This window comes from Monodon monoceros, unplaced genomic scaffold, assembly GCF_005190385.1.
Source record: "Monodon monoceros isolate NGI ecotype Baffin Bay Population unplaced genomic scaffold, NGI_Narwhal_1 Super_Scaffold_5, whole genome shotgun sequence".
Taxonomy (NCBI): Eukaryota; Metazoa; Chordata; class Mammalia; order Artiodactyla; family Monodontidae; genus Monodon; species Monodon monoceros.
Genome location: NW_021703782.1, coordinates 105,055,803 through 105,068,579, shown reverse-complemented (window position 1 = coordinate 105,068,579; position 12,777 = coordinate 105,055,803). Strand labels below are relative to the sequence as shown.

General features: G+C 42.6%; 1 protein-coding gene across 3 annotated transcripts in view; it reads right to left on the bottom strand.

Annotated features, from left to right (window-relative positions):
- The window catches only part of GARNL3 (GTPase activating Rap/RanGAP domain like 3), a 153,915-nt gene that overhangs the window by 69,605 nt on the left and 71,533 nt on the right, over window positions 1-12,777 (bottom strand). For 2 of the 3 annotated variants that reach the window (XM_029203628.1, XM_029203629.1), the window contains exons 5-6: window positions 3,167-3,266; window positions 1,185-1,303 (exon numbers count right to left, since the gene is read on the bottom strand). In XM_029203628.1, coding sequence (XP_029059461.1) covers window positions 1,185-1,303; window positions 3,167-3,266 — 219 coding nt within the window. Of the gene's footprint in view, window positions 1-1,184; window positions 1,304-3,166; window positions 3,267-12,777 lie in introns of those variants that run through there. The other variant, XM_029203630.1, reaches the window with a different exon arrangement.

Below are 12,777 nucleotides of genomic sequence, written 5' to 3'. Positions count from 1 at the left end.
ATATATATATATATATATATATATATATATATATATATATATATATAAAAATCAGCATGCAATTATTTAAATACTGGATTTCAACAAATGTACCCATCAGGTGGAACCACTAAATAATAGAACTAACATTTTCTAAGTGTGGTTTATTTTATCGCTTTTTAAATTATACACCGTACTCACCAATTCAAGAATAAGATGTTTTATCCTTTAGGCACCTAACCAGTTTTAAGATTTGACGATTTGGGACACTGGGTAAATTTTCAAGCAAGATCTCACTTCAGGCAGTCTTGTTAGTGCTCATCACCCTGTGAGCCACAGCCCAGAACTTTCCCCATTTTACAAAGAAGAAAATGGAGGCTCAGACGGCATGAGCAAATTTCTCAAATTCACACAAAATGAGCTTGTTATTGAGGTGATTTGACCCTAGTTTGCTTAACTCCAAACCCTTTGCTCTTTCTAGTGTTGATATGGTCTCTAAAAAATTCTCTAAGAAGCAAAGCAAAAAAGAAACAAGAGAAGAAGATAATGAGAAAAGGTAAAAGATGAAAGACAGAGGTCGAATATAAGAATTAATAGAAAAAATTCAGAACAGGAAAAGAAGCAACACCAATGAACATAAAAAAACTTTCCTGAGCTAAAGAAAGACCTGTGTCCTGGAGTTGAAAGGGCTTGCTTTCAGCCCGCTGTCCCCAGCTCAGTGTCCAGGGCCCACTGTGGGCAGGAGGTACTTGTTAGATCTAGGGTTGCTTTTCTACACCATGAAACTGATGAAAGGAGCTAAGCCTCAAAGAAATCCTAGAAGCACAGCTGATTCAGCAGTTGACCAACTGACTCATGGAAGCAGGAGCCCCCAGGGGCCGTGCCCATGTAACAGTATTGTATTCCTCCACCAAATCTTGTTTCTTTTGGTTGAAGGTGTGCCAGCTCATCACTTTCAGTGTCAGTAACAGCGCTAATAACATAGTCGTGTATTCCGAGAGGGCAGAGATTGAGGGGAATGAACATGTCTACTTAGTGGCTTATATAGGAAAAATTGCTCTTAAACTCAGAGTGTGAAGGTCTCCCCTTTGAACAGGATAATCCTCAGTAGCCAGACTCAAAAACCCTTGTAGAAAAAGGCTGACAATGACACTGATTAAACTCTGGAGTGGTGCTGAAACTCCAGGTGCAGGTCTGATACTCACTGTTTTCCTCCAAAGGATTGCACGGTATTGAGGGACACGCTGATTGTTTTGGTCAGAGAGGGTCACTGACAGGAAGAAGGGGCTCTTCTCCGCATCATTTCCAATGTAGTTCTGATGGACTGGAAAAGAGGCAGGTTCAGAACAGTGAAGATGCAGCCGGCTCCTCCAGGCACTGGGAGCAGTGTGCACGGCAGGTGGCAGCCAGCTCTTCCTACAGGATCAGGGAACAGTAATCTCCAGCCCAGCTTAGGACAGAACCTGGTGACTCTATCTTAATCATGCTCTCCTGTTCCCCTTGCCAGGGATGGGCTCAGGAATGAGCATGTGACCCAATTCTGGCCAATGAGACAGGAGGAAAAGTGTGTCAAGGGGTTTCTGGAAGGGCCTCCTCACTCCTGAAGATGGCCTTCTTTTCCCCTGGACACGGTGGTGTCTAGAAGTGATGCCTGGAATTGCTGCAACCATCTTGTGACCCTGAGGAAGGCCAGCATGGATGACATCACCAAGCCTCTGACTCCACCAACCCCAGAGCTTGCCCTACCTCTGGGTCTCTTGTTGTCTCCCTTATTGTTTAAGCCCGTTGAGGCAGCTGAAGGCATCCAAACTGACGGCACCACTTTTCTCTGAAGTCATAAGTACTCCAGGCACTATGCTTTCAAGCATTTGGGAAGATAGCAACTTTCCCCCAATTTTTTTTTTTTTTTTTTTGTGGTACGCTGGCCTCTCACTGTTGCGGCCTCTCCCGTTGCGGAGCACAGGCTCTGGACGCGCAGGCTCAGCGGCCATGGCTCACGGGCCCAGCCACTCCGCGGCATGTGGGATCCTCCCAGACCGGGGCACAAACCCGTGTCCCCTGCGTCGGCAGGCGGACTCTCAACCACTGCGCCACCAGGGAAGCCCCCCAATTTCTTTCTTTATAAAGAGATATGTCTTGCCAAGTAAGTGAACTTCTTGGAATAATACAGTATCCGATATTTAAAAAGACATCATTTGGGTCTGCTCACTCTCATTTTATAGCTTAAGTATCACATCTTCTACAAATAAATAAATGCATTAGCCTGATAAGCAATTTATCTAACCCATTTCTAATCCTGCCATAGTGATTATATTTCCATTCCCATTGTCTTCTGTCGCTAACCACGCTCCTGTTTCCCACCTTTCCATATATGTTCACATGAGCCCTTCACTTCAAATGTACATCACTATTCATGACAGAGCTCTTGGTATGTGCCAGGCACCAGGCTTAATGTGCCTCACTGACACTTCTGTTCAAACCTCCTAGGTATGTACTAGTAATACCCCCACTTTACAGATAAGGAATTAAGACTCAGAGAAGTGGGAGTAACTAGTGTTAAGGTCCTATGTTGATAACGGCAGAACCAGGATTCAAAGAGTCTATAGTCTCCACGAGGGCAGGGATCACAGCTGCCTTTGCAAGAGCACATTGCCTGGCACATGATAAGTGATAAACAAATCCTGGTCACCAGAGCCTACAGCGTAATGCCTCTCTGTTCTGCATTGGCCCTGGAGCTCAGGGAATCGTTTCTCCCCCTCACTGCCTTGAACTAAGTGTTCAAGGCCCACTATAGACCGGGTACATGCCTTGTTAAGTCTCAAATTGTTTTGTGCCCTGCAAATTCTTCTCATCTTGCAAATCACTCATTCATACTATCTAATCCTCTTTAACTCCCCAGGGACAAAAACAACTAGCAAAAACTAACTAAATAAAAAATTTTAAGATAAAAATATAAAATAAAAAATAAAATATAAATAACAAATTTAAAACGGAGGAAAACCTACTAGGGCTGAATCTTCAAAGCTTACAAATCTACAAAGTTTACAACTGACCTTGAAATGAAATGCCCTGACCTCAGTGTCCCTAAACTGATAAGTTTCACACATATAGGGTACCAGAAATTATACCAACACTAATTTTCATTCTGAATATCCTTTCTTCCCAACCACTGTAATGACATAATTACCTTGTCCTAAAAAATACTTGAAATACCATCTGGTGTGGTATTCTGGGTTCTCTAAGTGCACGTCTGTCCTTCGCCAAGTGCCTGGCAGAGCAGTTGCATTCTGTAATGGAACAAAGTTATGCCATTAAGAGGCTTATTTAGAAAGTAAACAAGGTAGCAATGAACCGGATGCCAAAGAACCAGAAAAGTCACTGTTAAAAGTGTACAAACAGGGCTGTAACCACATGTTCTCATTAGAAAAGACACCTGTCTAAATCCACATCATAGAAACATTCTGAAGGTCCTTGGGGTGTAGGAAGAAGCACCAGGTGAACCAGTAAGTTAAGCGATTTCTAACTTGAGTGTAACTTGAGTTTAAAGTTTTTCTCCGTTCTGGGCTGAAGCTTCCACAACATTTGGGAGTTGGTGCCCGCAGAGGCACGCCCTTCTGTTTGTTACCCTGTAACAGGCACAATTCACCTGGAACACATCTCGGCAGCATCTTATTTGAGTTCATATTCTTTGTAGAATTTTTAAAATTTACTGTAACTCAATTAATGTGGAAAACATGGATAAACATAACGAATAATCCGAATCCTCTATCCAAAGATATAATCATTATTAATGATTTGATATGGTTTCCTCAAAATTTTCCCCTACATGTACATATGTACTTTTCTTACCAAAATGGAATCTTACTGAATATACAGTTTGAAACTCCGTCGACATCTACATTGTGCCCTGTGTGTAAGACAGACTGCTGGAACATTCTTTTCTCATTCTGACATGCCTCTAGTGATTTACTGGATGCCTGTGGTCAGTTTCTGTATCATGTTGAAGAAGTTCCCTTCAATTCCAAGTTCATAAAGCAGTTTTTTCAGAAATGAATATTGAATTTTACTGAAAGCTTTTTTTTTTTTGGCAACTATTTAGCGAATAGGTTAAATGGTGAAAATCATAGTTATGTAATAAATTATACCATTGGCTCTTCTTATACTGAATGGTTCTTAGATTTCTGGAAGACACCCTTATAGGTATTCTGTTGATATACTGTATTGCTGGATTTAAAAAAATGACTTATGTATCATATTTGTTGGTGAGATGAATCTGTAGGTTTCTTTTCAGTATATATTTCTGTCATGCTTTCAGGGTTATATTACTTTATAAAGTGAATTAAGATGCTTTCTGTCTTTCTCATTGCTCTGGAAATAATGACGTTCACGGAAAGAGCTCTAAGTGCCAAGTATTAGGCCGCACACTCTACATGAATTATCTCCATAGTATCTCCACCAACTCATGAGATAGAGTCAATTTTATCCCCTTACTTTCAGATGAGGAAATTGATGCTTAGATAATTTAAGTATGTTGCCTAAGGTTGCAGAAATAATAAGCAGTGGAGCTAAAACAAATCAGTTCCAATGTCAGAGTGTTTTTTTTCTTTTTTAAAATCTTAACCTTACATCATCTTCTGAGTCTTTTATTTAATGTTATGCCTTTTTAATCTATCAAGGAGTAAAAAGTAGGTTAAAATTCTTAGTATTATTGTGGCTTTATTGAATTTTCTTGACTTTAAAAAAATCAGCGATATATATATATATATATATATATCCCTACACACCCACACCCATTTATATAAATTTTTATTTGGCAGTGATTTTAAACTTACATAAAAGTTGCAAGAATAAGAGGAGTGCAAAAAGCATCTGTATGCCCTTTACCAGATTCACCTACTGCTAACATTTTATCCCATTATTCACTTGTTCACTACTCTCTATCCCTCTACACACACACACATACACACACACACACACACTTTTTCCCAAATCATTTAAGACTAAATTGCATAGATATATAATAGCCCTTTATTCCTAAATACTTCAATGTGTATTTCCCAAGAATAAGTATCTTCTTACATAACCACCATAAATCCTAACTATTTTAAGTATGGCCTACTTTATAGAGGATTTCAAAGATGCAGAAACTTCCTATAGCATTTTAAGGTGACAGTTACACAGGAACACAGTATTTACTTGACATCAACAAGAATGTTAGGAGGAAATATTCTGATGAGCACATTTTCCAGACAATCAAAGTTTAACATTGCAAACACCCACACTAATTTTATCCCTTTTAGATAATCATTTGCTCAAAGGTATTATGCAGTAATGAACTCAAATTCTTCTGTGTTGCAGATGTGCCTGAACACGCCCACAGGGTTGAATGAGTCTTGAGACTGAGAAATCCTGAATCATTTCTGCATCAAATTCCAAAGCCCACAAAAGCTCCTTGTTGCTTTCCTTGTTTTGTTTTGTTTAACCACATTTATACTTGTGGGATGTGAAGGATGAAGACTGTATATGGCCAGGATATTGTGAAGAGAATTTAATCAAAATCCATGTATAACACCCCCATTTTATCTGAATGTTCTCTAATATTTGACTTTAAGCAGGGAGTCCACACAACACAAGCACTCAGGCTACAAACGAGATCCATAGTTTTATATAATGCTTGTGATTTTTCAGAGTCTCTTCCAGAGTGAGTTTAATTAATGAATGAATGCTTTTAAACTGACTTTCCTTCACTTTCTAGGTTAAATTGCTGAAAGAACACTGACAATAAAGAAGATGGATTCAAAAAAAAACTAAACAATTTTGAATTGCAAATATAAATATAAGCTGGTTGAAAAAAGTTAAATCATATAAAAATTAAAATGCTTTTTTTCCCCCCAACCCCCATGTCCTAATCTACTTCCTTGCCATATAATAACCATGTTACCAGATTGGTTTGGATAGTCCCAGGTCTTTTTATGCATTTACAAAAATGTGTCTATACATATGTATACACATTCACATACATATACGTATATTTACATACATATGTATATATACACACATAATCTGTTTTCATAAATGGGATAGTTTTATAGGTATTACACTGAAACTTATTTTTTCACTAAAAAAAGAAATCTTAGAAATATTTCTATTAGTACTTACAGATCTACCTTGTTCCTTTTAACAACTACATAGTTTTTTAAAAAAATTAAACAATTCAGTTGAGTATAGATGTGTAAAATATGTAAACATAAAAGGGTAGAAAGTTAAGGTCCTCTAACTTCTTTCCTGACCTCCCATTTCCATTCCAGAAGCAATTACTATTAAATTCTTAGGTAACCTTTTGGAAATTTTCTTGAATATTGACAAGCAAGTTTATCTTTTTTGTTGTGTTTAAGGAAATGGGATGATGTCATACGAATCATTCTGGAACTTGCTTTTATGTCTAGCACTGTATGGTAAATGTTTTTCTATGGTATTACATTTACCTGTACCTCATTCTTTCTAACAGCTACTAAGCATTCCAGTGTCTAAATCATAATTTTCAAAATCATTCCTCTACTGATGGAAACTGATGTTCTTTCCAAGTGTTTTTATTTTTTTATTTTAAAATAACGCTACAATACACATCCCAGCAGTAGAACTGCTGGTCAAATGGTATACACATTTTTAATGATTGCTAATTGCCTTCCCCAAACTCATTTACATATCCCCCAACAGTGTGTAAGAGAATCCTCCCCATGCTAAGGAAGAGATCTATAAAAAGCTGAAAGATCGTCCCCTCTGCTTCACCATATACTAATTGATACATACAAGTAAGCTGTAAGGGAGGTTTCCAGGGATCTACCCGAGGGTCACAGTCATTTTAATTAATAATCTGAATGAGCACACAGATGGCAGGATAAGCACATCTGAAGGTAATATAAAGATTCTCACTGGGTTAGCTAATAGGACAGGTGACAGAATCAAGATGTCAAAAAAACCTCTTGACAATTAGCAATTACAGGACACTCTAACGAGATTAAATTCAGTGTGGACTCTGCAGAATCCTACATTTAGGTACAAATACAAATTGTACAAGTAAAGGGTGGAGAAGGCCAGGTGCTACAAAGTAGGAGTTCTCTCTCTTTTTTACCCAGTAGGAGATTGAGGTTCCATGACATTGAGTCATAAACTGGTAAGTGGTAGAGCTGAGGTCTGAACCCAGGTTTGCTTGACTCCAAAACTGTCTCCACTATACCATGATGTTGCCTCACAGCTAAATAACAGCACATGTGAAAAAGACTGGAGTTGGGGGTAGCACATCGTGGGTTTGTAATGAGTCCTCCGGCTTCATGAAAAGAGGAGCGTGTGCACAGCAAGGAAGGGGATGAGCCGGCCTCACTCTGTGGCCGTGAGGCGCACCTGGAGCCAGGTGTTCACTTCCGAGCACTTCCACCTAAAAGGTCCATTAACCACCTCACATGTGTCTAAGGAGCAGCAGGGAGTGTGATGATAAGTGGAACTGAGTCCATGTCTTAGGAGAAAAACAGCAGATGTCTTGGAATGCTTAAAGGCCTACCATGCTGAAGAAGGCTCAGCCTTACACTATGGGCTCCAGAAACCATAAATAGAAACTCTGAGTGGAAAATATAGACAGATGAGTTCTGTTCAATAAAAAGAACTTTCTAGCAATGAGAGATGCCGAAAAATGGAAGTAACTTTAGGGCTGTGGTATAATGGGAAATTTATATTTCAGCTTTGTCTCTGGCTCCCGGCACAGAACTCCTAAAACCCTTGGCATTTCCTGAGACATAAGGGTGACAGGAACATCTTTTGCTCCAATGAGGCAACGCTTGGTGGGCCCCTAGCTAGCTTCAGGATGGGGCCGGTAGCTAGAAAGACCAAGCTTGATTAGGAGCTTGGCACTTTCAACCCCACCCTGCAACCTTTCGGGAGGGGAGAGGGGCTGGAGATTGAATGAATTAATCAACCATACCCATGTGAGCTTCTGGGTTGGCGACTATATCAAGGTGCTGGGAGGGTGGTGCACCCAAAGAGGGCAGGGGAGCTCTGTGCCCCCATCCCCCATCCCTTGCCCTCTGCATCTCTTCCATTTGGCTGTTCCCAAGTTGTATCCTTTGTAATAAATGGGTATGGTAAGTAAAGTGCTTTCCAGAGTTCTGTGAGTCATTTCAATGAATTACTGAACCCGAGGAGGGGGGTTATGGGAACCCCTAACTTTGCAGCCCAGTTAGACAGATGTGTGGGTACCCTGGGGACCTGACACTTGCCACCGGTGTCTGAAGTGAGGGCAGCATGTGGAACTGAGCCTGAAACCAGTGGAGTCTGACGCTAGCTCCAGGTGGTTATGGTCAGGATTGAACGGAATTGTAGGGGACTTAGTTGGTGATGGAACTGGTTGGTGTCCCGAGGAAAAAAACCTATCAAGGGGGGAGCAAGTTTCCCTTCGCTGGAGATATATTCAGGCAGGGACAGAGGAGCTAACTGTTGGTAAAGTTGTTGCAGGGGTTCATGCCTTGGGTGGAGGATGGGCCTAGATGAACTCTACGGCAGGAAGGTGTGGTCCACAGATGGCTGCTGATCTGCCAACAGTCTGTGATGAAGTAGACAGCAGTGGAGAGCAAGTCTTAGGGGGTTAGCTTCCCTAAACAGAACCCAGACCAATCCAGATGTTACTGATTTTGGTAGTGAGTTGTATGAGGGGGTGCTGCAAACCGGTCATACATAGTAGGACCACAGAGAGTCCTGCAACAGATTGGAAATAAAAAAGCAGGCTCTTCACCACACACAGTCTGAGAAGCACTGCTCGGAGCCTGGGCCTCACCGTGACGTCCTTATGACACGCCCCCTGTGTGTTTTCTCCACAGGAGTTACCAGAATTTGCAATCATCCTATGTACCTGTGTTATTTATTGGCCACTCTCCTGCCCGTCTGTGAGCCCACGGGGGCAGGGACCTTAGCAGTCAGCAGTCTTATTCATTCCCGCATCACCAGCGCTCAGCCGGTCTGGCACCGAGAAGTGATCCTGCGTGTGGGCTGAATGAATGACTTGATGTATTATAGGAATAGCGCTCCTGATATAACTTATGTTTTTGGTAATGGTGAGCTAGGTTATTCGACCAAACCTCCCACTGAAGAAACTAAAAGCATTAGACAAATATTAAAGTCATCTCCTTAAAAGCACTGGAGAGCTTACAAGGTAGTAAGGAATTACCAGTCAAAACAAAGGCAAGTGGGAACCCGGAGAGGTAAGTGGAGCACGGAAATTCTCTTTAGCTTGAAGATATCTATTGATCCTGGCAAAATTACTCTTGGGTTTTGGTGACCTCAAGAGGCAAGAGGGCAAAGAATCAAACCCCCAGGATCCACTGAAGTAGGTAGGTCTATAGGAGACCCATCCCACATTAAGCTGGGACCCCAAAGGGTTACACATTCAAGAAAAGAGTGAACCGGAAGAAACCACCTCTACCCCAAAGACTCCAAGGAAGCCTGCCACAGTGCTGAGTGGAGGAGTGTCTCTGAGGTGCTGTGACCACAAGCCAGCCTCATGTAAAGTTGCAGCTCCATCCTGTATCTTGGCTTAAAGGGTTTAAAAAGTTTCAAGCTGGAGCTTTAGTTTAAAGGTGTCTGGCAAAAGCAAATGCAAACCCTCCCTCTGATTCTGACACCAATTCTAATATGTGGTTTCCACCCACACCACCAAGCAATTCTCCGACACCAGTTGGGTGTCCTGTAATTCAACTCAATTCTGACACTGTCTACCTGGAGACAGTGTCGGATCCCACAGGTTAAGGGCTCAGTCCTACAAGACTGCTTCTGACGTCTGCAACTTCCGCTGCAAACTGCAAATCCTGGTGATTACCTGTGCTTCTGATCAACTGGCTATAGATCGAAGGTTCCCATGACCCTCTCCTTGGGTTTGATTAATTTGCTAGAGCACAGACCTCAGAGAAACACTTGACTACTTAGATTACTAGTTTATTATAAAAGGATATAACTCAGGAACAGCCAGATGGAAGAGATGCATGGGGCAAGGTACGTGGACGTGGGAGGGGGTGTGGAGCGCCCATGCTTTCCGAGCCGGCCACTCTTCTGGAATCTCCAGGTATTCACCCATCTGTAAGCTCTCTAAACGCTGCCCTCTCAAGTTCTTATGGAGGCTGTATCCCATAGGCACGACTGATTAAATCATTGGCCTTTGGGGATTGACCTCACTCTCCAGCCCCTCTCCCCTCCCAGGAGGCTGGGGCTGGACTGAAGCGCTAGCCCTCTAATCACGTGGTTGGCTCCTCTGGTGACCAGCCCCCATCCTTAGGAAACTTAGGGGCTTTCCAGAAGTCACTTATTAACATAACAAAAGACACCATGATCACTCTCATTACTTAGAAAATTCCGAGGGTTTTAGGAGCTCTGTGCCAGGAAGAGGTACGAAGACCAAATATGTATTTCTTATTATAAATCACAGGATCACACTCCGTACCAAAAGGCAACGCATCCTAAGCCTTACATTATTCCTAAAAAAGTCATCTTCAAGAACAACAAACAGCACCCAGTCAGGCAGCCAAGCACACAGAGGAGCAGGGCGCACCGTGAGAATATGCAGGAGAAAAATCTAACGGGCAGAGGGCCACAAAAACCCTCACATATTGGGATTATCAGTCACAGGTAATAAAGCCATTATACTGACTATGTTTAAAGAAATAAAAGACAAATTTGACATTATCCGAAGGGAAGAGTAAACTCTAAAAAGTGACCAAGCAACCCTGGGTTAGGCAATGGTTTCTTAGATACGCTAGAAGCACAAGCAACAGAAGACAAGAGAGATGAACTAGATATTAGCAAATTAAGAAACTTTTATGCTTCAAGGGACACAATCAAGAAAGTGAGAACACAACCTAAGGAATGGAGAAAATTTTGGCAAATCATATATCTGATAAGGGTCTAGTATCCATACTGTATCAATGCAACGATAAAAGGAAAAATAACTCAGTAATGAAATTGCTTTGCAATTTGTTCATGGGTTTGAAAAACTTCAAGCAGCGTGTTGAGCCTTCTAATGCACTAACTGCTTTAACAAACTCAGAGCAAGCCAGATTTTTTTCCTCTGAGTCTCATGTTCCTCCACCGTCTTACACCAGGCTGGGCGCTGGCACTGGCCAGAGCTTTTAACTGAAGACCATGGATATAAAACCCAGCCAAGGTGCTCCTATGGAGCACTCATGCTCGGTGGCTTTGGTGGAAACAAAATTTAAAACAGTATTTGAGCCCACAGAAGCAATCTGAGACAGGACTGTGTTTTGAATGCAACAGACCACAAGGATTTGTTAAATCAGTAACTCCACCAAATGGTTCTAAAGGTGTTAAGTGAACCGCCCATGGCCACACTGTTGGTGAGTTGTGGGGCCATGATTTGAACCCCAGCAGCCTGACTCTGGAGCCACTGTTGCCCATGATCCGCCACAGGTGATTTCTAGTCCCTGACCTCGTCCTCTGGCATGTGGCATGGCCAGGTGACAGGGCCAGGCAGGAGTGTTTGATAACCAAAGTGCGTGGTGATCCTAGGGCTGCATGAAGGCTCCATTTATGTTCTTCTGGGGAGCTGTGGATTTCCTCTAGACACTGGTCTTGGCAGGGGCCAGAGTTGTGCTTATGTGGGGTGGGGAAAGCCAGTACAGTTTGTTCATTTCGGGCTGGGCTGAAGTTCTGTAAAATTTTGGTAGCAGAAAGATGTGTTGAGGTACAGCAACCTCTGGTATCTTCGGTACTTATGTGCTCAAAGTAGATACTCGGCCTGGCGGCTGCTAGCTTTCTGAACACTGGAGAATGAGGACTCGATGCTTCTGCTCCTGACTTAGCTCCTGGGACACCCTTGGCTGCTTGAGTCTGAGAGGATAAGACTGTCTTGTCTCAGGAGCAGGACCATTTGGGGAGGGCTGTTTCTAAGCTTCAGAAGCAAATTTCCCTGGGAGTTCTTTCTTCTATGAAGGTCAGTTGACATCATTCTGGATAAGAAGTATGTGGGCACCTATTTGGGGGTCCAGCCCAAGGTGGGACTGCCCCCTTTGCCTCACAGCAATGGTGAGGGTACCACGTCTGGGTGAAGGGCTTTGCTAAGTTAAGGCAAAGGTGAAGATGAGCAACAACTTCCTGAATGCTGTGGCTTTCAAGTTAAATCCATAGCCCATCACCAAGAACGTGATTAAGGAAGTGGTCAGGAGGGCAAGGCTGGCCATACAGCACCACTTATGGGAACAACAACAACCATTATTACTATTACAGCTCTCACTCACTGAACTCTCACTATACACTGGGCAGAGCGCTAATAGCTTTAAAAGCTTAGCTCACTGAATCCTCTCGATAATCCCAAGACCGTTTCCTCCTTACAGATGAAGAACCTGGGCTTCAGAAAGGCTGATTACTTGCTGAGGGTCACACAGCTAGGAGGTGCGGGAGCTGGAACTTGAACCCAGGCTTGCCTGATGCCAAAGCTGGGGGTGCTGAAGCACTGCAATGGGCTGCCTCTCAGAGAAGCAGCAAAGAAGAAAAAACTGGGGGGGCTTAGATAGCACTCAGCAGTTCTGGGGGTAGACTCCAAGGGATGGAGCGGGCAGTGGAAGTTTTAACAAAGAAAGGCCAGCAAGGCGAGTCCCTGTGGCCTATAGCGAGGATGACCAGCAGAGCCCAGAAGGAGGGCTTGGGCCCAAGCAGTGGCAGACAGGAATGGCCTCCTTTCTTGGTGTCTTCTCTGAATAAAGATGACATTTTATAATCAAAGTAAATTGTTGCATCTCTCTCCTG